The 27064-nt window shown below is 31.7% G+C and overlaps 1 protein-coding gene across 1 annotated transcript in view; it reads left to right on the top strand.

The window, feature by feature from the left end:
• Positions 1-5209: 5209 nt before the first annotated feature.
• LOC143255984 (AP-2 complex subunit alpha-like) overlaps positions 5210-27064 on the top strand; it is a 48386-nt gene continuing 26531 nt past the window's right edge. Inside the window, 7 exon segments of the mRNA XM_076512495.1 lie at positions 5210-5394; positions 6283-6369; positions 11035-11103; positions 12941-13083; positions 16584-16777; positions 22752-22983; positions 25053-25161. Coding sequence (XP_076368610.1) covers positions 6306-6369; positions 11035-11103; positions 12941-13083; positions 16584-16777; positions 22752-22983; positions 25053-25161 — 811 coding nt within the window. The 5' untranslated portion in view covers positions 5210-5394; positions 6283-6305.

Raw genomic sequence — 27064 nt, 5'->3', positions numbered from 1 at the left:
AAAGCTACACAAGGGATATCTGCGCTACCCGTCCCTAAGTTAACAGTGTAAGAAGGTGGCTAGTCATCACCACCCACCGCCAGCTCTTGGGCTACTCTTTTACCAAAGAATAGTGGGATTGAGATTGACTGTCACATTATAACGCCCCCACGGTTGAAAGGGCGAGCATGTTTAGGGGGACGGGGATTCGAACCCGCGACTCTCGGATTACGAGTCGAGTGCTTTAACTACCTGACCTGTCCATGCCGGGTCTAGAAGAAAGGCCTTCAGAAAATTATTGGAGCCTATGACAAGGCTGATGCCAAAATCCTCAAGCTGATAATAGTAAAGTAACAATATTAAAATATGGTGTACCTGGTGTTAAATATATATATACACCAGACGTATAAATAAAAAGTTTACACAACAATTAATAAAGTGTTTTTGTTGTGGTGCAACAAAACCACACATTAGGTCATCTGTGTTTTGTTCGCCGCGGGTAATCAAACCCTGAATTTTAGCGTTGTATATCTGTAAACTTTCCGTTGACTCATCCGTCAGTATAAAAACAAAGTAAAAATTACAAGTTGTTAATGCCAGTTGCTTGCCCCTCTCTCTCTCAGTAATCGATGGTTCAAAAGTAGGAACGTGCATCACATCTTGGGCTCCGCACAAATATGATGAACTGGACTCCACAGTGAGGGGGAGAGATCCCGTGTTTTTGACGGTGCTAAGCACCTGTAATGCATAAATAGATAAATAAATATGCAAAGGATTTCAGTTACCAACATAACAATAACATATTAGCAGATACAACTCCTTCCCTTCGTGCAAACCGGAACCATGTCAAGTTAACCATAGAAAAATATGAGCTACTTAGGTCCACACGAGTCTAAAGCCACACTAGATGCTGCTAAACAACATCTCAGCAGGAAACGTAGCAGTCAGTCAGTAAAATGCTACTCTTTTAATTAGCCCAAACCAGCCTGGCATGTTCATGTGTGATAGGGAAACGTTTATTTTGGCACATACAGTATGTGTACTTCCCATTAAATAATACACTGCTCCTATTATCTTTTACTGCCTTATAATACTTTTAACAATAATTCGATTGTGGTGAACCAACTCATGACACTTATCCCTACCATATATTAAACGCCTTCTCGTGTTGCCCTAACTTTAAATTATGATTTTATTTCTTCAGGTTGGATTGCAGTTTAATTCAACTTGAATCTAAGTTTAAAGCTACGAAATGCTAGTACAGCCTAAGACAGAAGAGAGAGGGTTGTGGCATATATCTTTATAAATTAAGTCATTCTAAAACCTGCTATATAAACATCCCTTCATTCATAAAACTTTAATAAAAGTGTCTGTTCTTAATTAGAAGTTCCGGAAGAACAGAATATACCTAAAATTTAACTGCACTGCATGGCTTCAGGAATATCGTTCATTAACACAGACTTGTCCCAAAATTTATCTATTTTCACATCTAGTTTACAAATTCTCGTTTCAGTATTCGAACTTATTTTATTAGTGGCTCTATTATCGTATTTGTTAGGCCCAGTTCACTCGAAAAAATAGCAGTTTTAAAATAATTGTAATAACATACGGTTGTCCTAAATTCTTAAATAAAATAATTCCTATATAAAAATAAACACTAAAAATATATTTTTATCGGGCCAAGTGGGTTAAGGCGTTCGACTCATAATCTGAGGGTTGCAGGTTCGAATCCCCGTCGCATCAAACATGCTCGCCCTTTCAGTCGTGGGGGCGTAATAAAGTGACGGTCAATCCCACTATTCGTTGGTAAAATAGTAGCCAACAGTTGGCGGTGGGTAGTGATGACCTGCTGCCTTCCCTCTAACCTTACACTGCTAAACTAGGGACGGCTAGCGCAAATAGCCCTCGCCCTCGAGTAGCTTTGCGCGAAATTCAAAAACAAACAAAATCTTTTTATCGAGAGAAATTAAAAAGAAAATAACTTAAAGCGTATTTCTGGTGATAATTTTAAACGACTGTAATACTTCAAGAGTAATCTTAATGCATGATTATCTTGACACACACCCAAGCCTTAGTAACTATACACTGGGCAAGTTACATTTGTTGTGTGAAAACTCTCCTGAACTAACCAATTTTATTTTAAGTTCAAATTCTAGTGAATTTTAAAAGAAAGTAAAAAATGTTAGATTACGATAATTTCAGCGGGTGCTTTAGAATTTTGTTTACATTTAATTAATTAAGGTTTGTTTTTGTAAGAAAGAATTAAAGCTCTTCAATTATTAGTTACCATTATATTGGTGCTTCCATCTGTGGAGACTTTTTTATATTAATTTATTTATGTCAGTTGAATAGAAGCTCTAAACTCTTAAACAAAGTAATTTGCAGCATCACATCAAACGGGTGCTAAGCTTTTTGAAAACTCCTAGAAGTATAGACAAACGACTGTAACTTTTGGAGGACTCATACTTTCTACTTGTAAACAAAAAAGTATATTTTATGCTCCAATCACGAATTATGCAGCTGCTGCCATCTGTGTAGATATTTCATATTAATTTCTTTAAGTTGGTTAAAAGAAATGAAAATGGAACCTCTCAGTTTTTAAACAAAATGATTTACAGTATCACATCAAACGGATGCTAGGTTTTTGAAAGCTTCTATAAATATACACAAATAACTGTAGTTGTTTTGGATGACTCATACATTCTGCTTGTAAACAAAAAAAATCTATTTTATGTTCCTATCACGAATTGTAAGTTAAAAAAATATTGAATTTAGCATTTATAGTTCTTCAGTACCATAAAGAAAGTAGTGTTTATTTACGGAAACAGTTTATTTTTTCTTTACAATTTTGACAATCTTTAATAACATAAGATAAACGTCTGCATTTTGCATGGTTCTACTAATTTTTCCTTTTTTTTTTTTTCAAGCGTGGAAACCACAAATGATTTATATTTTAAAATGTTTCGAAATATATTTATATCCATGAAATTTCACAGATAAACAAGCTGTGCCTTTAAATCTATTTGGCTTCTAATATTTATTTCTTTTTCACACAATTCTACATTTTAGCTGTTTTACCTGGAAAATTCTGACATTTTTGCTTGAAAAGGTTTTTGAACTTCATTAGGTGGCATCATTTGTAATTACACGAAAAGAAAATAAACGCTAAAACGACACGTACGTGAACCAGATGTTGCTAATTCAGAAGAAAAATAATTTTTAGCTTGGGATTCCAGGCTGGTGGCAGTCTTTCGTGAATCCGGAAACAGGAAACTCGCCTAGAAAACAGCGCACACAAGTTGTTGAGACACACTTTTATTAATTTACTTCTATTAATATTGTTTTCCTAGTTAAGCCTACTACTGTTAATTCCTTATGTATAATTTTTTTGTTTTTGTAACATCAACACGAAAGAACGTTTATACAAAGTACTTAAGTATTTCAGCTCATTCTTTCCAATCAAATCCACAATCCTCTTAGGCCCGGCATGGCCAAGCGTGTTAAGGCGTGCGACTCGTAATCTGAGGGTTGCGGGTTCGCATCCCCGTCGCGCCAAACATGTTCGCCCTTTCAGCCGTGGGTACGTTATAAGGTGACGGTCAACCTCACTATTCGTTGGTAAAAGAGTAGCCCAAGAGTTGGCGGTGGGTGGTGATAACTAACTGCCTTCCCTCTAGTCTTACAGCTGGTACAGCGGTAAGTCTACGGATTTACAACGCTAAAATCAGGGGTTCGATTTCCCGCTGTGGGCTCAGCAGATAGCCCGATTTGGCTTTGCTAAAAGAATAACATACACGCTATCTGTAAATTTTAAGTATTAGTTTTGGCTTCCTAGTTTATTTTAATTAGCATCGTCGTGGACGTTGGGATTTAATTTTGTGATACAGTTGAATCTTGTGGATCAAATGTGTTACTCCTTGCAGAATCAGAATAACCTCGTAATTTTACAGACTAAGTAGGAAGAGGAACATTTCGTATCCTTACCCTTTACACTGTTATTGCTTTTTGAAACTCTTGTATTATTAAATTAAAGTTTCACTTTACATGTCATTTTCTTCATGGAAAATTGTTTCGTGTATAGAATTATTTGCTTATCTTTCTTATCAAATAAAAATACATCTTAAATCCCACAGTCTAAAAGCCTCCTCTTATTAGTGAGCCTAACTTTCTTCGCTACTTTTTAATCAAAGAAATGCCACAAAATAAAATAGAAAGAAGAGCCTTTGGTGCCATAATTAAAAGAGCTTGTTTGTTTTTGGAAGTTCGCACAAAGCTACTCGAGGGCTATCTGTGCTAGCCGTCCCTAATTTAGCAGTGTAAGACTAGAGGGAAGGCAGCTAGTCATCACCACCCACCACCAACTCTTGGGCTACTCTTTTACCAACGAGTAAAATACTCACTGTACTCACTGGGACGATTTTATCACCTCTTGGTAAAACGAGTAACATGAGCCAACTATCAATTCTCTGGCACCTGCCCACTATTCAATGACTTAAAAATATAATACCAAATGGCTCATATATCCAATTCTTAACTTTCTACAAAAACTATTGGTGAAATATCGGCTGGTCCAGGAGCCTTATCATTCTCTAAATTTCCCAATTTTATCTTAATAAGCTCAGAATTAATATGATCATCTTGTTCGACTTTGTTTCCATCTGTTGACTGATCAAGATGAGAAAAAATGATTAAATATACACATTCTACCTTTATATGTGAGAGATGTTGGAATATTATAATTTTATCAGTTCAATACACTATCGGCTGATTGCTTTTCCTGTGGTCAACTGTATTGAATTAAGGCCTATGTATGGCATAAATATTTGTTCTTGTTCAAAATACATTTAAAATATACTGAGCAACTATTTTATACGTGATGTAATTCACCTATTAAGGATAAATTATGTGTGTGAGTAACTTGTATTTTGCCCTCCCTCCCAAATTCTTAATGTTTTCTTTAAATTTTAGTACTTTATTTGTATTGGTAAAAACATATCCTTTTCGAAATCTAAACACCGCTACTAACGTAATAGTAATGTAATGATTAGGATTCCTCGTTTATAATAGTAAAATGCAAAGATATACAGAACTTCATGAAAATATTAAAAACGGCATAACTGATTTATTTTTCTATGATATTACCACATTTATTTGTAATTGCGCAGTGTTCTCGATTACCGGAAAAGGAAATTCATTAAAAGCAGTGGGTGTCTCTTTTGCCTCGTTTTCAGTTCTATTTGCGGAGAGAGAGAAAGTAAGAAACGGTTTATTAGTGTACATTGTACAGTTCGTTATTACGTATTTTATTAGGTTTAAGAGTCTGCACTGGTGCAGAATAATTTGTATATATCCTTTTTTTTCCTCAGGAATTTTTCGTCTTTTATTTTAACCAAAAACATAACAAGGCTTTAACTGGTGAGTTTTTTGCAATAAGTCTTGATTGTAATGTAAATTGTAACTTCTTGTAATATTATTAACTAACATTAACAGTCTCAAAGATTTTGAACTTGCCAGAACTACAAGAGTTCAAATTAAGGTTAAGTGCAAGTTATAATATGTATTATAATTATAGTTTTTAATTTATACAAATGACGATTCGGTAACTTGAAGTACAATTTAGAAGGTATTAATGTATGACTATTAAAATTTTAAATACTTGTACTAGTAGTGATAATCAGAATTGTAAATATTATTAAACAGCTATGAGGATCGTTATCGTAAACAAAACTGAGGTCAGCCAACCGGTGTTTGGATGATGTATTTAGATATTATTTAGGCTTAGGGATCTTATGCATGAGTGTGCTTTAAAATAACGAAAGTACTCATTAAGTGAAGCGAAAATTGATAATAATAATAAAAACTGTATTAAGTAATACTCCTCTTTCTTCTTTTATTATTTAATCTCTGATGACTTCATTAAATATTAATTAATCGACGTATTTAGTTGATTAAGTATTTGAGACTAAATTCAAAGGCAAAAGTCTAAAAAATGGAAATGTATGTGAATTCATAATGTTTATCCTCCTTATTAAGCAAAAATCTTTACACAAAATAGCTCATGAACACCATTGTACAGTTTCCATTTACCATACAAAAATTATGGTAATCAAGTCAGTGAACTGTAAAGAGAATGTAACTCAGACACATACAAAATATATCATTTATTCTTATAATAAGTTATTTTCTTTATCTAGAGAGAGATTTCTTGGAAATAGTGAGATAGAACTTGTTAGTGTAACTTCATTTATTTTTACCTCTGCTCTTTACTGAGAATAACAAAAAATTTACTTCTCTCTTTTCAAGAATTTAACTGAAGACTTGTTATAATGCCTGCTGTTAGAGGTGATGGCATGAGAGGCTTAGCTGTGTTTATCTCCGATATCAGAAATTGTAAGTTTGTTCTTATTTTTTAAACTGTATTTGAAGTGTTCAAAATATTTTCAAGTAAAATAAATTGGTAAATTTAAGATGAAGTGCAAACACAAAAATTGTCCAGTAAAATTGTGTTAAGTATTAAACAATATGTATAGTGAAATGGTTGGTTAACACTAATTTTTTTAGCAATATTTAGAAATATTTATACACAGAGATTTGCAATTATTGTAACACTTAAATTGTTAGAGTAAGTTATCACCTTTTGTACTTTTCATTTACAATGTAAATTTTCAGTTGAACAGGATTTATGCTAAACAAAAGTTAGATTGCTAATAAATATTGTACTGTTTTGCCTTTTAGTTGTGTCTAAATAAAACTTAATGAAAGTTTGAATATTTTTGTGCATTTAAGAATAGTTGTTTTTTTTCTGATGTTTCATGTGCACTGTAAAACAAGAGAAAAGATTTTCTGAGGACTATTATATAAGTGATACAGTATTTCATTTTTTAATAAGATATGTTATTCTGGATTTCAACAGTGGCTACATGTCTTATGAATATGAGAGATTTATTTTAAATAATGGCTACACGTCTTATGAATGCTAGGGGTTTATTTTCAAAGGAAACTAAGCAGTTTTTTTCAGCCTGTATGTATGAATTAAACAAGAGATAAAATTATTGTATTGGCCCAATTGTTATACATGTATAAAAGTTCAAGCAGTGATATTTTGGGTAATTCTTATCAGAGAATCATTTGTGTTGTTTCTTACATGTAGGACTTACTGAACATGTGGCATTAATTTATAAATAATGATGTAATTGAACATTTGAAAATAAAACTTTTTTGATGGAGTTAATAAAGTAGTCTCCAAAAATAAAGCTGACTTTAAAATGTAAGATAAATCAAGGAAAGAACAAAGTCAAAATGCTAATGTTATTTCAAGCTCACTGATTGGAGACTTCATGAAATCTCTTAAGAACTGTTATGAAATTTAAGAAACAACACGTATAACTCCAGTGAAATTTGGCATACGCTCATTTTAAAAATTTAATAGAAAAATGTGTATAGTCTTCCATAGGTTTGTGTTCTTAGAAAAACTAGTCTTCATTAAATATGAAAGTATTGTGTTGTATAATATGTACATATATAACAGTGTACACATACATATAGGGATAGCATCAAAAATTCTAAATTTTCTTAAAATATGGTGTTATATGTAATAAAGATGTAAATATATAAATAAGTGTAAGGTTTACATTTTATTGTTTAAGTGTCATGTATGTGTTGGTGTACCTTCAGGTCAGTAAAAACATAATTTATAAGAATACTGTTTAAATGTGAAACATTTTTCCACGTAAAACAAACTTCCTACTTAATTACAAAACTCCTTAACAGATTTTTAAGTTATTTTGTTTACTGCTGGAATAATAGTAAGTCTTTGGATTTACAATGTTAAAATTAGGTACTTGATTCACCTTGGATGCAGCAGATAACCTGGTGTGTCTTTGCTATAAGAAAAAAAAAACACACACACAGTTGAAAGTTGCAGATATAAAATATTGTTCATCTCAAAATGTTGTGAGATTATGGGAACCCTCAGTTTTATGAATGTATGTAATATTTAATAATTTAAACTTTAAACTCAGATGTTGATAGGAAACATCTTTTAATGTTAGTTGATTTTGAGAAAACTGTTGTGGATCAGTGACTTGATAAAAAAAACATTACTACATCTGTGTGTTTTAATTTGTGATAGATGTGTGTTATAAATATTTCAGTATGTTAAGCTTTTGAAACTTTAATGAAGAAATGAGTGAAAGGCTTCTAAGTGGATAATTTTACAGTCATCTTTTGGATGTACGTGGATTTTGAACTATACCTCGATTTCACATGTATTTTTTATGGGCTTTTTTATTGCACATACAAGCTGACCATAAGTTAGAATATGAGAAGGTGGGAATCATTAACAAACTTGTCTATACATGTAACATCCATAAAATCCAGTGTAAGTTATATTAGCACCTAATTTGTATGAGTAAACACTGATTTTAAGATTAGCATAAGAATTTCTGCCAAACTTAAGAGTTTTATTTGCACCTAAAGTGTTTTGTTAGTTATGTTTACTAAATTGTGTGTCTTTGTGTATATATATACAATTTATTTATCCATATAAATCTATCTGTCCTGTGTGGGCTTGAGAGATCATACAGCATTTGTCAGGTATTTTTGTCACATTTTTATGATTATACAGAAAGGTTTTTATGAACATTTAAAGTTCTATTTAGCTTAATGAATAAATTATTGAACAAATAAAAATTATTTGAGAAAAATACTGCCAACTAATATAAAACAACAAACAGTTGACTGTAGTTTATCAGTTACAGTATTTTCTACAGTTAATATTTTTTATACAACTTCTGACCATGTGCTTAATTTAAATACAGTGTTAAGTAACATTTATCATATATAATTTCTTTTTGTGCATTTCTAATATCTATCTTTACCTTCATACAAGGAAATTTAAGAAATCCATCTTTCTAATTTCCATCTTTCTTCACACTTTATTATATGTTTATTGTAATTCTATTTTTTGTAAATCTAATTCAGGTTAGTTGTATTTGTTTTATTAATGTTTTGTTTTACTTCTGTTGTTTTCAACCATGTCAGTCATCAGTTTGTTTGTTTTTTCAACTCCAAATGCCATCTTGAATTAGTAAACCTATCTAAGTTTTGAAGATTTTGTTTCATTAGACTAAAAACATCTTTAATACACATTGTATATTTAGCAGTCATCTTTTGTTTAACACATTAGCTCCCACAGGTGGGTCATGATAGTTTTTCTGTAAGACCCACATGGCCCATTGGCATGTCATGCTCTGTATTCTTTATATGGGGCCACTTATTGGCTATGACACAACAGCTACATATATATTCTTCCTAAAAAAATAATTGCAAAATAACTAGTGGGACCCTGGAAAGGATCAGTAAAATAGGCTTAGGAGTCAACATGTTAATGTCATTTTTATGTTTCCTATATGAGTTGCTGACCTCTTTTATTTAATGAAAGGAAATATTTCCAAATAATGATGTTTGTCAGCTCAGAACTAGATAGAAAAACAAATAACATTTTCAAGTTATTTGTGTTACAGCTACTTTTCAAGATATTAAAGAAAAAACATTAATTAGGAAAGGGTTGTTAACCTCTGCACATAGAAAATTAAGTAAGATTACAAGAAAGTGTAACAAACATGACCCTTCTAAGGACCATAACCAAAATTTTGTTTTTAGATGAAAAATGAACTCTGATTTCTTTAGTAATTGTGAAAGAGAAGTGCCATTACAATAAATACCATGTTTTTTTTCCAACATGAATACAATTTACAGATATATAAATTGCACATAATGCTTTAAGATAAATTTGTCTTTGCTTTTTCTTTCTATAATATTATTTCTTTTTATTGTTCAGAGTGGTGTATCCACATATCAGTGGACTAGTCTGTGCTCTCTGTACTTTTCCTTGCAAAGTTCAGTGAATCAGATCATGCACAAGTTTTAATACAGTGTACCTTACTTGTACTCTAAATATGTGTTCATAGATGACACTTTGGTGGTAACATGATCTTATGCTAAAGGTTTTTGTTTCTTAAAGTGAGGTGTATATTAGTTTTGTTAACTCTTGAAAGTTATTCCACTATACTGTGCCTGGTGTTTTTCAGTAACTAAGATTATTTACTTCCAGCATAGGGTATTCATTTACATGTCTCAATATAATGTTAATGAATATGCCAAGTTAAACTTTATATTTTGCTACATCAGGAGATAATATTTCAGTTTGGCATCATCTAGTGAAATTGCATGTACATGGTTAGTGAACATTGATATGTAACTATTGCTAGATGTATATATTTACTATGCATGTATGTATTTATATAATGTAAATACATTATATAAATGAAAAAGGCTGTAATTTAATAGCCTTAATATTATATTTTGATGTAAACTTTTTATTACCTGTAATTATTTACTCTTCTCAAATTATGTTTTGGTTTTCATATTTCAAATTTTAAGGTTTCACTAATTGAAACAAACAAACAAATGTAGGCTAACAGAAAAGTTCAGAATTAATTAAATATTGTATTTGTATATGGCTACAGAAAGTAAAAATATATATTTTAAAATACATTTACATGTGAACCTTGAGTGTAAATATAACACCTGTTTAAATGTCTGTTGCATTAGAATTAGAGAAGGTGTATACTAATACATTTTTAAATTATATTTTAATTGTAAGTTAATTGTTATAATTGCTGAAGAATATGGTTCATGTTTTCAGATTTAAAGAATTTCTATTCAATATATCCTGTTTATTTTTATCTGGTAAATATATAAGAATGCTTTGAAATCTTTCTAATGGTATAATGTATTAAACTGCAGTTTCCACTCCAGCTGTTAAACTGAAGCATTAATTCTGATTTTATTCCACCTGTTTTATGATACCTTATGTTTAGTCTAAATTAACAATGTCTTTATTACCCTTTTTTAAACTTGTTTTGTAGTAACTTGCATATGTAAAGTTTCAGTTTTTCATGTTTTCTTCACTGTGCAGTTTGACAACATTATTGATGTTAAAAGTTAATATTTTCAAGAATCGGATTATATCTTTTGATATTTGTGTTTCAGGTAAAAGTAAAGAGGCAGAAATCAAAAGGATCAACAAGGAACTTGCAAACATTCGTTCAAAATTCAGGGTTAAAAATTATGTATCTACTTAATATGAATATTTTGAGCTTTTGTTGTTATTTGAATATGGCCCTCACTTAGTACCAGTAATTTTATCACAACCTAAGTAATCTGCAAATAATTTATTTAAAAATTATTTAATAATTTACTTGGCTTCATTTGGTTTGCCTTTTAAGCAATATTTTGACTAATGAGAGAATTATATTTTTCATAGCAATATAATCAGATGGAAATAGCTTTCAAACAAAGACTAAAACTTGTAAATCAAAACAGATGTAGAGGTTTCAGTACTTTAAGAGGAAAATGAGACTTAAGGCTTTTACTGTCACTGTAATTTTTTATCACTTGTTTTCATACTTTGATTTAAAATTGTCTTAGTTACAGGAAAATGCTTTATTTTAAACCACACACATCACTTTATTACAGGGTGTTTGGAAAGTCACTGTGCACTTATATATTTATTAACAGATATGTTTCAATATAGAATATAGGAGGTAATTATGAATGACAGTTATAAACAATGTTGAAAGTGACCCCCATTGGCATCAATACAGGCTTGGATCCTTCTTATTTTGTTTCTAAACACTGCTATCATTTGCTGGCTTGAAACAGGCTGAATGAATGCTGTTATCGCTGCTTTCAAGTCATCCAGCTGCATGGACGGTCTAGATACACTGCAGATTTTGCTGCTCCCCATAAATAAAAGTCAGGTGGATTAAGATTATGGTGAGCATGGGGGCCACACCTCTTTGGAAATAATGCAGTCTCCAAAACATTCCCTTAATAACCGCACAGATCTATGAGATGTATGGGCAGTAGCTCCATCCTGTTGAAACCATGGGTAAACTGACCGATGAAGGTGTGAAGAATCTCCGAACAATAGCACTTGCTGTTTATTGTGTTCATAAAGAAAATAGGACCAACAATTTGACGTCTGGAAATTGCAACCCACACACCAACCTTGAAATCATGTAGGGGTGTTTTGTGCAAACTGTGAGGATTATCAGGATGACCACAATCTTGAATTTTGTGAATTAACATAACCCAAGAGATGGAACCATGCTTCGTCAGTGAAAAAGGTCATATCCAACACATTAGCTGTATTTTCTTCAATAAATCTGTTAAACCATCTGCAATAGCATGTTTTTCATTATCAGTTGCTTCCAGTTCTTGTACTGCCATTATTTTGTATGGGAAGAGCTTTAATTTCTTTCTGATAGCCTTATGAGCAGTTCCAAGACCAATATCATGCTGCCAAGCTAACTTTCATAATGATCTTGATGGACTCTGCATCACACTGTCAGAAATATTCAACAGTTTCTCCTCTAATAGCTTTCCCAGCCTTCCACAGTGTTTGGCATCATCCATTGATCCTGTTTCCTGAAACCTATCAACAAGGTTACGAACTGCATTGTGATGTGGAACAGGTGTATCTGGGAATTTTTCAGCAAATCGCTGTCACATCACATCTGTGTATCTACCACCTTCTCGGAATACGTGTTTGATGAGCCATACACGTTCTTCGGTTGTTGAAACCATATTGGGATCAAAATCTGAAATATAATAACATATGATTACAAAATTGCACAGTGACTTTCTGAACACCCTGTATGAACCCTGTTTTTAATCTGTTGAGAATTTGTTTGATTAGTATATGTAATAATGGTAATTTCTAAGTTAACACTTGCAAATGATGTTCAGAATTCCAAGATTGACAAATGCTACTGACCCCCTCACAGAACAAATAGCTAAGACTTTGAATCACTAGCAAAAAGCTTTTGCACATGCACCAAGCCTTTTGAGCATATAATCAGTGTCTATTACATGCATTTGTTATTTTTAAAAGGTGACAGAACTCTTGATGGATATCAGAAGAAGAAATACGTGTGCAAGCTGTTGTTTATTTTCCTTCTGGGCCACGACATTGATTTTGGTCACATGGAAGCTGTCAATCTTCTCAGCTCCAATAAGTACTCTGAAAAACAGATTGTAAGTATTAAGTGTATATTGTTGAATTGATTTTAAATATCATAACAGTTTTTGTATTTAGCAACTGTACTTGTGAAGAACAAATTGCAGACGAAAGAGGCCTTGGAATGAACTTGTTTGGTTAAACCTAAGTAAGGTGTGGTAGTTTACGTACATATTAAATTTGGATTAATTTTACTTTTCATTTACCTACAAAAATTGAAACTTCACAAACTAGTTCAAATTCATGAAGTTCCATACAAACAGTAGTTATTATCTGATTCAATTCTCTTGCCTCAGATATCTTTCACTGCACATGACACAAAATTTTATTAAATGATACTTACATTGTTCTAATTAGTGTAGCAAAAATCTTAACTTATAATCCATATTTTAATGGTATATAAGTTTTAAGTTTCTAATTATACAAGGCAATGTTAAAACATATTAAATTTCTCTTAGTGTGGCACATATTTTCTCTATACATCTCTATTTTTATACCACCCCTTCAAAAGGTACAAAATTAAATGTAAGTTATTCAATATAAAATTGCCATTGCTCAGAAAAAACATAATTTTTCATAACCTTCAGTTTTGTTTGGTTAGACTATCAAATAGAAAATCAGACCCTGTCCTGCCACACACCCACTTGTCACATCTTTTTCAGAAAGTTAGTAGTTTTCTCCTATATTTAATTATATGTTACCTGTAACCAAGAGAAATTCAAGGTTTTCATCTATCAAATGATGTATAGTTTGTTCTGAACAGTGAACAGTCAAGTTCACTCGGAGTACAAGCAACATCCTCATGGGATACTCCTTGATTAGCCTTGGATAAATTTGTAATGGCTCATGTTACATAGTTAGAAAGCTAGAAAAATTGTGAGAGTTAAGGTATATTGTCTACTTTTTGCATGCTATTAGTCTGTTTTTTGGTGCATCATTTAACTGAATAAAAAATGCAGTGAATTATTACCATTAGTACAAAAAAAAAGTAGGCTTAAGTGTCTTCGATGATAGACAGCTAGAAAAATGAAGATTAGATAAGAACTTTATTTCTTGTGTATTCTTTATTATTTTAAAAGTAAATAAAATGTAAAAATAGGGATCTTTTTAGGTTAGTTATGATTAGGTAAAATAAATAATTTAATAAAAATGTTTCCTGAGGCACACCTGTGAGCAGCACATTGGAAATATAATTCAATAGTGTAACATGTGCTACACGTGCCCCTGAACGAGTTAGTTATACCTTTATAAAGGTACAGATAGTAGTTAGACATGGTTCAAAGGGCAACAAAGCAATAAACTTTAATTAGAAACAAAGGTGTACTGCAAGAAGCATAAAACTACTTAAAATAAATGAATGTAGTTTCATGTTATAATTCTAATTCATTCTAGAGATTAAAAAGGGTAATTTAGATTTATTTCAAGTTTTTTGTTTGTTTTGGTTGGTTATGAGATTGGTTAAATTGTCCAATCCCATTTTGAGATAGGGTAGAGAAAATAACTCACAAAATATAAAGTTTTCCTGAAAAAGACATTTGAAAATATAGTTAGAAGGTTTTAGGGATTTCTTAGAGAAAATTTGGGATTTTAAGATAAGGAAAAGTATTTTTAATCTTAACATAAAAATTACTTTGCACATAGACTATTTTATACTCTATATTCATGAACACATTTTTATTTTAGTTTATTAAAAACATTTCACTAAGAAACATGGTTTTTTGTTTGTGAAAGACTACCAGTTGTTGTGAAGATATACACACTATATTTAAAGTTAGAAAGACCAAATCTATAAAGACTTTCAACAAGTACCAAGGTCAAATTGACCACATCAGTGTTGAGACTTAAGTTAGAAGACTGATTTATTTACTTCATTTGAACAGCACTAATTTCTTGTCCTTTGTAATTTATCTTAACATGAGGTACTTTCCAAATATAAGGAAATAAATTCTTAAGTGTAAAACACATACAAAATATATAGTTATTGTATGCAGGTATTGTTCATATTGGACCAGCTTTGTTAAATTGTCTTACTAATTCTGGTTTAATTTCATAGCAAAGCTTGAAGGCTGAAGTTGCATGTGTGTATGAAAATACACTAATATTGTGCTAAATACCAGTATGTTTAGCTGCATATCTTTGTGACATTAGTCTTAAGTTGAGAAATGATTTGAGGTACAATAATCTTTTATTACTTAAATATAAAGTTTTAGAAACAGAAAAAAAATATAAATTGGGATTTATGCATAGCTTGTTGACTGAAAAACAAATACTATCACTGTTTAAAAACAAAATTGTGAGTGCTGTGGTCTTTCATTGTCATGTTTGTGTTTAAAGAACTCTCCAAGTACCACAATTTATTTTTAGATGAAGAACAAAAAGAAACATTTTAATATTTCACTATGTACCTAAAACTTGAAACTCGCAAAGTTTGAAAGGAAATACTTTTCTTCATGGTACTATAGAATTCCAAAGTTACATGTAGTTCGTACCATGCTTATCGAAGCTGAAACAGAGTATATAGGTTGACCCTAATGTGTGCCTTTGTAAGTGTTTTAGAAGAGTTACAAATATGTCCATAACAGTGAAAAAAAATTAAATTAAAATATTATACTAAGGCCACAATTTCATAAATGCTTCTCAGTAAAGTTAAGGATTAATAGAATAAACCATCTTGAACAAACTGCATATTTAATTATTGGTGTATCTCTTGCAGATTTTTAATGTTTTTTTTTTTTTAAATTAATAACAATGTAATAAGCAGCAAAATTTATAGTCAGTGTTAAAACAAACTTTGAATTTCAAAGCATTACATTTGTGTTTTAGGTATTTCATAGAAGCTGCATAGTTACCTCTAGATGTTCCATTTTTCACACACTTATTTGATTAGAAATAGCAGGTTAAGAATAGGTTGTTTGGATTACTTAGAAGTAACTACATGCTGTTGGTTAGTTTTGAACATCAGACATTTTCTAAAGAGTCTATTAATATTGTGTAAAATTGGAGGAGTTTCTCAGAAGAAATCAAATAATACATTATTTCATATTCACATTCTCCTTGATAACTCTTTATTTGTAAAATGAGCATGTTCAAATTTATTATATTTAGAAAAGAAAAGGTAACTGTTGATATGTAGTATGTCAAATGTGTTTATATATAGTGTGTCATCTACAATTATACTAGAAATTTGAAATAAACCAGAATCTCAAATTTCAACAGGTGTATTATAAATTATAGCTAACTTTTAGTTTCTTCAAACTTTCACCTTTGGAAACATCATATTTAAGTACATATATTTGAAAAATGAAGAGTAAATGAAAATAATGAGAAGTGTAATTGGTAGTAAGATTACATTACTTTTAATTTTTGTTTAACAGTAAATTTCTAGTCAAAGTTTAGTTTCCTATTAAATAATGGTTTGTGTTGAAACTCCTGAATTTGAATACTGTTTTGAATGGTTAAAATTAAGTTGTTGGTGGTTTGATTATTCAGTTAATATTATCCCCAAAATGTTTTTCAGGGCTACCTGTTTATCTCTGTGCTAATTAGTGCCAATAATGAACTAATGAAGTTGATCATCCAGTCAATTAAGAATGACTTATCATCTCGAAACCCCATCCATGTCAACCTTGCTTTACAGTGTATTGCTAACATTGGTAGCAGGGAAATGGCTGAAACCTTTGGATCAGAAATTCCAAAACTACTAGTTTCTGGGTGTGTTGTGTTTGAGAACTGTTTTCTGTAAAGTTTACTAACTTAAGTCACTAATTATCAGTTCAATGTCAAAGATTTTCTACTTATAAGTTTGCCTTCAATTTATAACAATACTACATAATATTTTTATAAAGTTGTGTTTTATTTTTTTTAAATATATGTACTCTTTAAAGTTCAACAGAGTAATGCTCAATTGCTTATTTCAAGTGCTACCTGCAGTAATACTATATTAGAAACATAAACACATTTACAGTTGCCTTGTCGAGAACTTTTATAAGAACATTGGTATGTCTTGGAGGAACTTGCTGTAAACATAGAATTTGAAAATATTTTTAGACGAGTAGGGAAACTGGATAATAGAAATCTTAGAGGTTAGTCTGTTGGAGAGGAATTCTTCTAGATAGTATATATGTTTTTAACATCTAAATATTTTACAAAGAACTTGAAAGGTGGTAAACTGAAACTGCAAAAACTGTAAATATTTTCAGACATAATCTTAAACTTAACATTAAAGGTCAACATTGCATGACACGTGGTTTGGAATCATTGTATAGTGGCTAACATATTTTCAGAAAATTGGAAATGTAACTCCACTAATTCAGAGATGGTTATAGATGGTATCTATTTTATTTCTACTTGATTTCTTTTTTGGAGGATTATTTTTGTTACAGTAAGCTTTCTATGTTGGTTTTTGGTGGTGTTTTATTTAAGCCATCCAAATGACCACCATTAACCACAAAGCAAAACTGATTTAAACACTTGATACCTGTATTTTTTATATACATTTTACATACAAACTGTAATTAAAGAACTTCATCAGTATAACATAAGTAAACTTTACATGAAGACTCAATATATACTGTAACTTTTTATATTATCTAAATTTCAAATTCTTAATATCAAAAATATTTAAGAAGATAGCAAATTACATTCTTTTGGTGTCACAGTACATCTAAGCACTGATTTTTCCACTTCAGAATTTTATTTCTACTGTAGGCTGCTGCAGTTTGAAACCAGTTTTAACCTTCTTTATTTGCTTAAATATCAATAAATTTATACTCTCAAGATAAGCGCCTCCTTTCTCTCTCTTTGAACCAGTTACACACAAATATGCTCACCTTTTTAGCTGGAGATGTAATGTAACAGTCAATCCCACTGTTTATTGGTAAAGGAGTAGCCTAAGATTTGTCAGTGGGTTGTGATTACTAGCTGCCTTTCCTTTAGTCTTCCACTGCTAAATTGTGGATGGCCAACACAAATAGCCTTTGTGTAGCTCTGCACAAAATTCAAAACACTCTGAATTCCAAATTTGTTTGCTAATCAGCTTTATAGTTTAGTATTTATAACTTGTGGAAAGAGTGCATCCTTCTACACATAAGATGTGCAATTACCCATTCATGTTTTCCATTATTATTTTTCAAACAACAAGAATTACTGGTTTGTGTTGATTAAATTTTGTGATCTTCACAGTAATGAAATTTTCTAACCTATTTACAGTTTATTTGGATAGCTGGATGAAGTGTAATCATTTTGTAACATTCTATTCTATTACCTGATGTATGTTTTGTGTGTTATGATGTACATATTTGAAAGCTATATGATTTTTGTTTTCATTTTGGGCACTCATCAAGGCTTAGAAGATATCAGTGTGGAATATGACATTCTGAAACATACCATCCCCACCACACTGTAATTATTTCTCAGTTTCCAGGATTTCCACTATTTGCCAATCTAAGCATTGAAAATGCTTGCTAAAGTCTTTTTTACCCCACTCAAATGCCTTAATCAAATTCTAATATGCAAATTTCTCCCCCAACATCAATGCACCTTCTATCTAGGTACTGTATGTATTGTGATTATTTACTACTTAGTGTGAATTTGAACATGGCCAGCATTTCTACAGTTATCTTTTCATCTATAATTCTACATTACTTAACAAAAAATGACTTACAGACAGGTATGAATTTCCAAGTTAATGTTTCTGCTACAGAGGTCAACATCCAGGGGTGGGGCCACTCTCAGATAAGGATGCTGGTGATATGATCTGTTGCAAAATGGAAGCATATATACAGACCAAGGATGTCTCATCAGAGGGTTCTGAGGTGGATTTTGCAAATGGCCCAGGAACAACTGTCAAGAATTTAGACAATTTTTCCAGTTCTTTCTTTTATTAGGTCAGTCTCAACAGAAAATCATTTTCAGCAACTGCCTCTAGCCCCTTTACCTCTGTTGGTTACTTATTTTTGTGAGATTTTGGGAATCTCTCCTTTGTTAGCAGAATGGATGGCAAGTGACTACTTGATTCTTCCTCCTGATGTTGCTGGCAGATTTGCTGCTCAGTTATGTGGTGGTATGGCTATGCTTTGTCCCCCACATGTATCAAATAAGGTGAGGATGAGTTGGATGTTGCTGGCATCTATCTTAGCTGGATTGTCATTTTCCATTCTTACTTTTGTTTTCCTGGTTGTTTTGTTGATTAGATTTATTGAATGTTTTTTAGAAAGGATTTGTTTGCTGTCCTATGCCCTCAGAGTTATGGGAAGCTTCTATTTTTCATCCCATGTTATTTGCTGGACTTGGTATTGCCCCTTTACATTTTTCTTTATAATCATTGGCTTCTCACCTTTCTAAATTGGGAGTATCAGCATGCACAGTGTTTCCTGATTCCCTCCTTCATTTTCCAGGTCACTTGGTTCCCATAATAGGGTTCATCTATATTCTCAAGGATGTACAGTGTTTTTCATACTGATGGATGAGGAAGCAATGTGAGCATGATTACATCATTTTATTAATATTTGAAGTTCTCTCACCATGGATTCATGGGTACTCCATATTCTGGCTTTAGGTTTGGTCATTTAATTTACATCATCTCTATCTTCTGCTCAACCTGTTGCCTTTTGCCTCCAACAGATTCACAGTGAGTGCAGCTCCTTTCCCAGGTTGTAAGAGTTGCTAGTTAAAAAAGCAATAAAGAGGGTCAATTCCATTCTTCTGGGTTTTTTCCACTTATTCATGTTATCCAAGAAGACAGTGGAATCTTTTCTCATCTTATAATGACACTTTGAACCAAGGCTCTGGATGCTACACTTCAAGGTTTTTCAGTGGATTCGCTCTCAGTTTGGGTTTCTAATGATTGATGCCTTTGCAACTCATTGGAGTTTTCAACTGCAGTTGTTTTGGTCTCTAATACCTCATCCTGAAGTGTTTGCAGTAGATGCTTTCAGTTAGGACTGTACAGAGTTACATCTGTGTGTCTTTATCCCAATTTACCTGTTGCCTCGGGTTTTGACTGTGCTTTGCTCAACTTTGGTGAGTTATCTTGCTTGCATATTATTGGCTGGCTCAAACATGTTTTTGCTTCAGTATCTGCAGGAACGTCCACCTATACCTCTTCCACATTAGAAGTCTCTGTTGAGACAGCCTCAGTTAGACATTCTCAATCCAGATGTTCAGGAACTCAGTCTTCATGCTTGGGAGTTATGCAGTCCTTTGACTGACATAAGGGCTTAACTTCCAATGTTTGTGTGTACTTACTAAATCTCTCCATTGGGCAACTATGATCATTTATCAATGGCAGTGGTGTATTAAAAGGAATTTAAACATTTTTTCATTTTCATCCAAAAGTGTGTATCATATCCAATTTAATAACTTTGTTATTTAAGAATGGTCTTACTTTATCCACAATGACTTTATATAAGGCATCCTTATCCACTGTTTTTAGGTGTTCTAAATATCAGAAGGTTTTTGAATTCCTTGTTCTATCTGGTCTACTAAAATCCTTTTGTGTTAGGCCCAAACAACCTTTTTAATTTCCAACATGTAAGATATTACAGTTGTTTTATATGCATTGTCTCATCCTCCTTTTGAGCCTTTAACTTCATGTTCTATATCTTACCTTTCTCTTAAATTGTACTTTTTGTTGTTGCTGACCTGTGGACATAACTGGTTGGAGTTGTTTGCAATCCACATGCATAGGACTCTTTATCATTCTACATTTGTTCTGCTTTACCTTGATAAGTCTTCTTCCCAATACTTAGCAGCCAAAGAAGGGGAAAGATCCTTCTCATCAATTCACTCGTTTTTCACCTTTATGACCACATTGATCCTGATAATTTTTTGTGTCCTGTCAGGGCTCTCATGTGTTATGTGGCTCATGCTAACTCATTTCACAGAAATAAGAACTATTTGTCATTAACTGGGATCCTTTTATTTCCCATGGCATATCCTCACAAGGTGGCTTTGCTAATAGATTCACATGGTCTATAATGGATTATAGTTACAGAAGAGAAATATACATCATAATAATAAATCAGGATCAGTCAGCTTTTGAAAATGTGGGGAATTTTTATCACATGTCACACAGTTTCCAGAGCATTGTTCCTTAGGGCTCTTCAATGAAATTTCATCCATACCTCCTGATTCTACTAATAAAGCTTTGGGAGTCATTACCACTCATAGTTTCTAGTTGATGGGTGGACAGAGGCTTTCCCTCCAGAGTGTTTGAGTTTCTCCACTCTTGCCAAGAAGAGAGCAAAGTTAGGGGTCATTTTATTAAGATCCTTGGATGTTTTTCCCAGATGTCTGTGGGATGGCACCAGCTTCTGTGGAAGCCTACTCATAAAATCACTTCAGATTTGATACAAAGCTATCAGGTTGGGGAGTGTGTGGCTTTCAGTATTGGTTTAGTATATTGTTTAAGAGAGGTGGTAAACTATTTTCTCATAATTCCATTTGCAAAGTGATTCAATACCAAGGTCCTTGGTTAAACACAGGTTCAACATTCTCTGCTTACTTTCTTGCCATGCTCTGAAATGCATCACTCTGGCTACAGGTTGGGGATTGAATCAAAGTGTGTGTATAAAATTAACAAATTTTACTTTTCTAAGGATAAGCTTTTGATTATAACAGAAAAAAATAGGTTTTGATATGACTTTTCTTGTGCTTCTATTTTTTGTGCTTCTTAATGCATTTTAAAATTGAATTAGACTGTGTGGAGTACAATACAAATATAGTGTAAAAAAACATTTCAGTGAATTTGGGGTCTCGGTTCATGTTTACTAAAATCATACATATTGCTTCGTATGTTGTAGACTTTATTCACAAGATATAATTAAAATTATTATTGGTAAAAATAATTATTTTAAATGTAAAAAATAACTATAATTATTTAAAATAACAAATGATAGATGGTAACTGATTTTGTTAATTTAATAAATACCATTAAATTTGCTTTCAAATAACAAAACAAACATACCAAGTAATACCAGTTCATTAGTTACTTGGTTCAAACCACATTAAATTAAAACTGGTTATTTCAGCAAGTGGCTCATCTTTAAAAGATTCTGTAACTACAGGCTTGGTTCATTGTAAAAATGAAATAAATTTATTTAAAATAGATATTAGTCTTATGTAGCTCCCAAATTTTGTATATATATGCAATAGTTTTTCACATAAATAAATAAACTTCTGGAAAAAATTTGCATTCCCTCTTGTCTGTGGTTCATAAAAGGTTGGAGGCAGGTGCTGGCATGATTGCCTTCTCTCTAGTTACCAAAATTAATGACTGTTAGATAGTCAAAATAGCTTAACTGGCTTTGTCATAACAGTGACAGAGTGATTCAGTTTGTAAATGCTTCTGCTTGCTTGGACAGTTGAAATATTAAAAAATTACTTGAAAAACCCTAATTATGATTAGTTTATTATTTGTGTAACATGCAGTTTAATAGTAATTTCAATTGATTGATTTAAGGACAGTTGATATAGTTAATTTCTATTACTCAGTTGTTGGAATAATCAGAAACTAATTTTAATTAATCATTGGTTTATGTGAGTAAATGCTACTAACAAGTTAATGATCACCTTGTTCAATTGATAAATGCATTGTTTTTAGATACATGATTGTTCTTATACTTGTTCAACTGTTTAAATGGGTGGTGTTTTTTTGACATTTATTATCCATAAATTTTTAATTTAGTGAAACAATTGATGTAGTAAAACAAAGTGCAGCACTCTGCCTCTTACGACTATTCCGGACACTGCCTGACATAATACCCAGTGGTGAGTGGACCTCTAGAATTGTTCATCTTCTGAATGACCAGCATTTGGGAGTGGTAACTGCTGCAGTTAATCTCATTGATGCTTTGGTCAAGAAGAATTCTGATGAATATAAAGGTTGCATCTCTTTGGCTGTTTCAAGGCTTAGCAGGGTATGAGTTACTGTTGTATGTTAAGAAATTGAAATAAGGGCAGAATGACTGTTGGATTTAAAGAATAATATTAAATTAATTTTATTGAAAATGCTAAACAGATAAATGTCATGGTGACTTGAAGTAAAAATAATCTATTTCATAAGGTTAAAACTTATAGAATAAGTATGAGATGTGTGAACATATTTAATAACACGTATGAAATTATTTTAATAGTAGTGGCTGTGATCTTCAAGGAAGTAGATAAAATAACCAATGATGTTATACATGAATTACATTTCTTTAGTGAAACTTCCTTTCATTTTCTCTATCTGCATTTTGTTGGTGCATGTTTAAAGTCTTAAGATATACAAAAGTGTTGGTTTTCAACTAGAATTTAAACACCACTCAATGAGTGGCATTTTATTATTTATCATGTATATTTTGTTTTCATTAACAGTTTGTAGTTTATGTAAGTACAAACAGAATCAGTATAAATAATGTTTATTTTTTTCAGAGTTGGCTATTTTATAATCCTGTGAACCAAATCTCAAGTTTTCTCTGCTTTCTACTTTTCATATCAACAGCTTTAGTAGCACAACATGGGAACATGATAAAACATTTTTTTTTTTACACCAGTTTCAGATCATTTGAGTCAACAGCTATGGAACCCCATGCATCACAATCTATCTCTGTCGCACGTCTTGACCATCAGTCTTCCATTCAAAATTTACATCAACAACTTTGTTTTCTGTGTGTGTCATTAAACATGACATGAAAATATAGTTTACGTATTGAATGCTAACATTATCTAAATTTCAAAAGAAAATACTAAAAAAATTTATCTTCATTTATCTGTATCACACAATGTCTTTCTTTGAATTTCCCAAGCTTAGAAGTTTTTAACTTAAATAATAATTTTTTATAATTTCCAATCAATAAGAAACAAACAATACATAATTATAATTTAGAAATCTAAACTTTGAACCTTTACCTTCTTGATATGCAGAAAAATCCATATTTTCAAACCCACTAGAGAAACCCATCTCCCTCTCTCTTTTAACATTGTTTGCTCTGTTAGCTTTTACTTTGCAAAAATCCATGTAGTGGAAAATATATATATATTTATTTCTTACAAAAACGTTTAGCAACAGCACATCTTTTAACCCGTAGCTTGTTAATATCTTTAGAATAATGTAATGTGTTTATCTCTTAAATATTTTACTATTATCATTTATTTTTTAATGGACAAACAAAGAAGATATAGATGTGATAGCTCAGACTGCAGCTGCTATGATACATTTAGAAGACCCTCTCGGAGTATACCCTCTCTATCTTGTTGAGATCTCCTCCATAAAGTTTGGCCTTTTAAGCCTGTTCTTGATTTGTGTGTTGTTTAACAAAGCACATGTATTGTAATTCATGCCTGTTGTGTTTCCTAAGAATCTTTCACTTTATGGTGTAAACAACATTGTTAGTGGCTGTTTTTAATCTTATGTGCTCCTTAGTTGTTTTATTTGGTGTAGTATTGGAGGTATGTTTTCACATAAGGTTTTCAGACCTACTGATGAGATATCATAGTAACAATATTGGATACACAAGGTTTTGATAATATAACATAAGAATCAATTAAAGGTTGTACAACATAAGGGATGCTGATTAAGCTAGAAAATATTATAGTAGAGGGTGAGATATGCTATAAGACGCATTGTCGCCCCTCCCCTTTTCATTCAGCTCTGATTCTAACCTGACATCTCTTGTATGCTAGTCAGTGCTTTGATACTTGAGCTAAATAATTAATCCACTAACACTTGCTGATAAGATAGTTTTTAAAAAACTCAAAATACCACACAATTTCAAATTTTCATGTTTGAAAGTAGAAAGAGAAATAAAGGCCAATTCTTTGGAAAACCTAGAAAGACAGAACAAAATGATACAAATATGTGCCCCTGTATTTCATTTCAGTTGTAAAGTATTACTTTTTATCTTAATCTCTTTCATTATATCCATGTTTTAGTTGTTATAATAATAGTATGACTATTATGTTGTCTTAAACCCACTAAAATTCTGAATGTTTTATTTTACTGTAGATTGTAACTGCTTCCTACACAGATCTACAGGATTACACTTACTATTTTGTTCCTGCACCATGGCTTTCGATGAAGTTGTTGAGGCTTTTACAGAATTACCCACCACCTGGTGAGTAAAGTATTAAGTACTGTTTAGTAAATATGTATAATGTATTTCTTTTTTTATAAGTTATTTTAAATGTACATGGTATAAAATTAAAGTTGGTGGCGATAAACACTTAAATTGTTTTTGTTCATTTTTGTAGGAAATTTGTCCTTTCATGAATTTATGTAATATATGCAAGAGAACATTATCTTTCAAAGTTCATAACAAATTGAATGTCCAAAGTTTCTTTCAAATTTAATAAACTTTGAAAATGAATGATCAGTGATGTCGAGAAAACCCACTTGTACGATTGTACAAGAAGTGTAAGTCTGTGTATATTTGTACTTATCTGTTACCATTATGTCTGAACTAACATACCTTACACCACTATTAACATTACATGTTCGTACAATCGTTAATAAACTAAGAAATTTAAACCAAAGAATTATCAATTGAAGAAATGACATCTATTTCATTCAACAATGTAGAAAGGAACAACTAACCCCTAATTTTGTAAAGGTAAAACTATCAAATAATTTTAACAAATACACAAACATTATCCAAAATTTACAGACAAAACTACTGAAAGCCTTGTTGAACACAAAATACAAAGAACTACATGACTTACAAAAACAAAAATTGAATCTAAACCATCAACTGTCATGCTGCATCAAACCAGAGATTTACAGACTAAAACAATGAAACATAAACCAAATCAACACTAGATCTGCCACAACAAAAAAACTAGAAAAACTAAGATGCAAACAACAAAAAAGACACCACGACAAACTGTTGACTAACCTTGTAATTAACAGATCCGACCGACAATTAAACACAGACGAGATACATCTACTTAACAAAGGACTCAACTTTGCAATAGCACCTAGGTACATTCCAACCTTAGAAATCAAAACATGTTTAGAAGATCTAACCAAGTGACTTGTGATACTTTCCACAGAAAGAAGACAACTTAGACAATTTTATTGACATCCAACAGCCAAACTTCCCAAGTAAAATTAAAAATTTATATTTCCCAGAAACATCTAAAAACATCTTAAACAATTTTTTCAAAGAATTTTCTCACAAAATCATCAACATAATTTCACAAAACAGAAAGCTAAAAAACAATCTTGCAAAAAGACATTAATTCCATTAAAAACTTAAAACAAGACAAAAACACAAAAAATTTTAAAAGCAGATAAAGGAAACACTATAGTCATAATGAACACGAATGAATGCATCCAAAAAATGAAGAACGTCCTATCAGACACTAACAAATTTAAATCAATGCACACAAATCTAACAAAGACACACGAAATGCAACTAAATATATTACTAAAATAAAAAAATCCAACACAATTTCACAAACACTTTATTTCTTCCTTCGCAAAACCGACTCTCGCACACCACAAATATACGGTATCCCCAAACCTCATAAACCAGATTGCCCATTAAGACCAATAATGTCCACATATGAATCATTTAATTACAATCTTGGTAAATACATAACATGGGCATTCTCCAAATATGTAGCATCAACCAGCTCATTCATCAAAGACTCCTTTAATTTCAAGTCTAATCTAAATCAACTTAATCATAAAGCCTTAATGGCCAGTTTCGATGTTATATCACTCTTTACAGAAGTTCCAACTGCTGAAGCCTGCAAGATAGCCTTGGAACTCTACATCTGAGACCCTAACCCATCTATAGACATTCCCAGCAACCAATCAGCAACCCTCATAGAATTCACCACGATGAAGACAAACTTCATGTTCAACAGCCACAACTAAATATAAACAAATGGTCTAAGCATGGGCAACCCAGTATTGCCAGTTCTAGCCAATATTTTTATGACACAAATTGAAACACAAGCAATTAACACAGCATTACATCCACCATTATACTGGTACACATATGTAGATGACAC

The sequence above is a fragment of the Tachypleus tridentatus genome, chromosome 7, assembly GCF_004210375.1.
Source record: "Tachypleus tridentatus isolate NWPU-2018 chromosome 7, ASM421037v1, whole genome shotgun sequence".
NCBI lineage: Eukaryota > Metazoa > Arthropoda > Merostomata > Xiphosura > Limulidae > Tachypleus > Tachypleus tridentatus.
The sequence above is the reverse complement of the archived record's forward strand: the minus strand, read 5'-3'. Positions and strand labels throughout refer to the sequence as shown.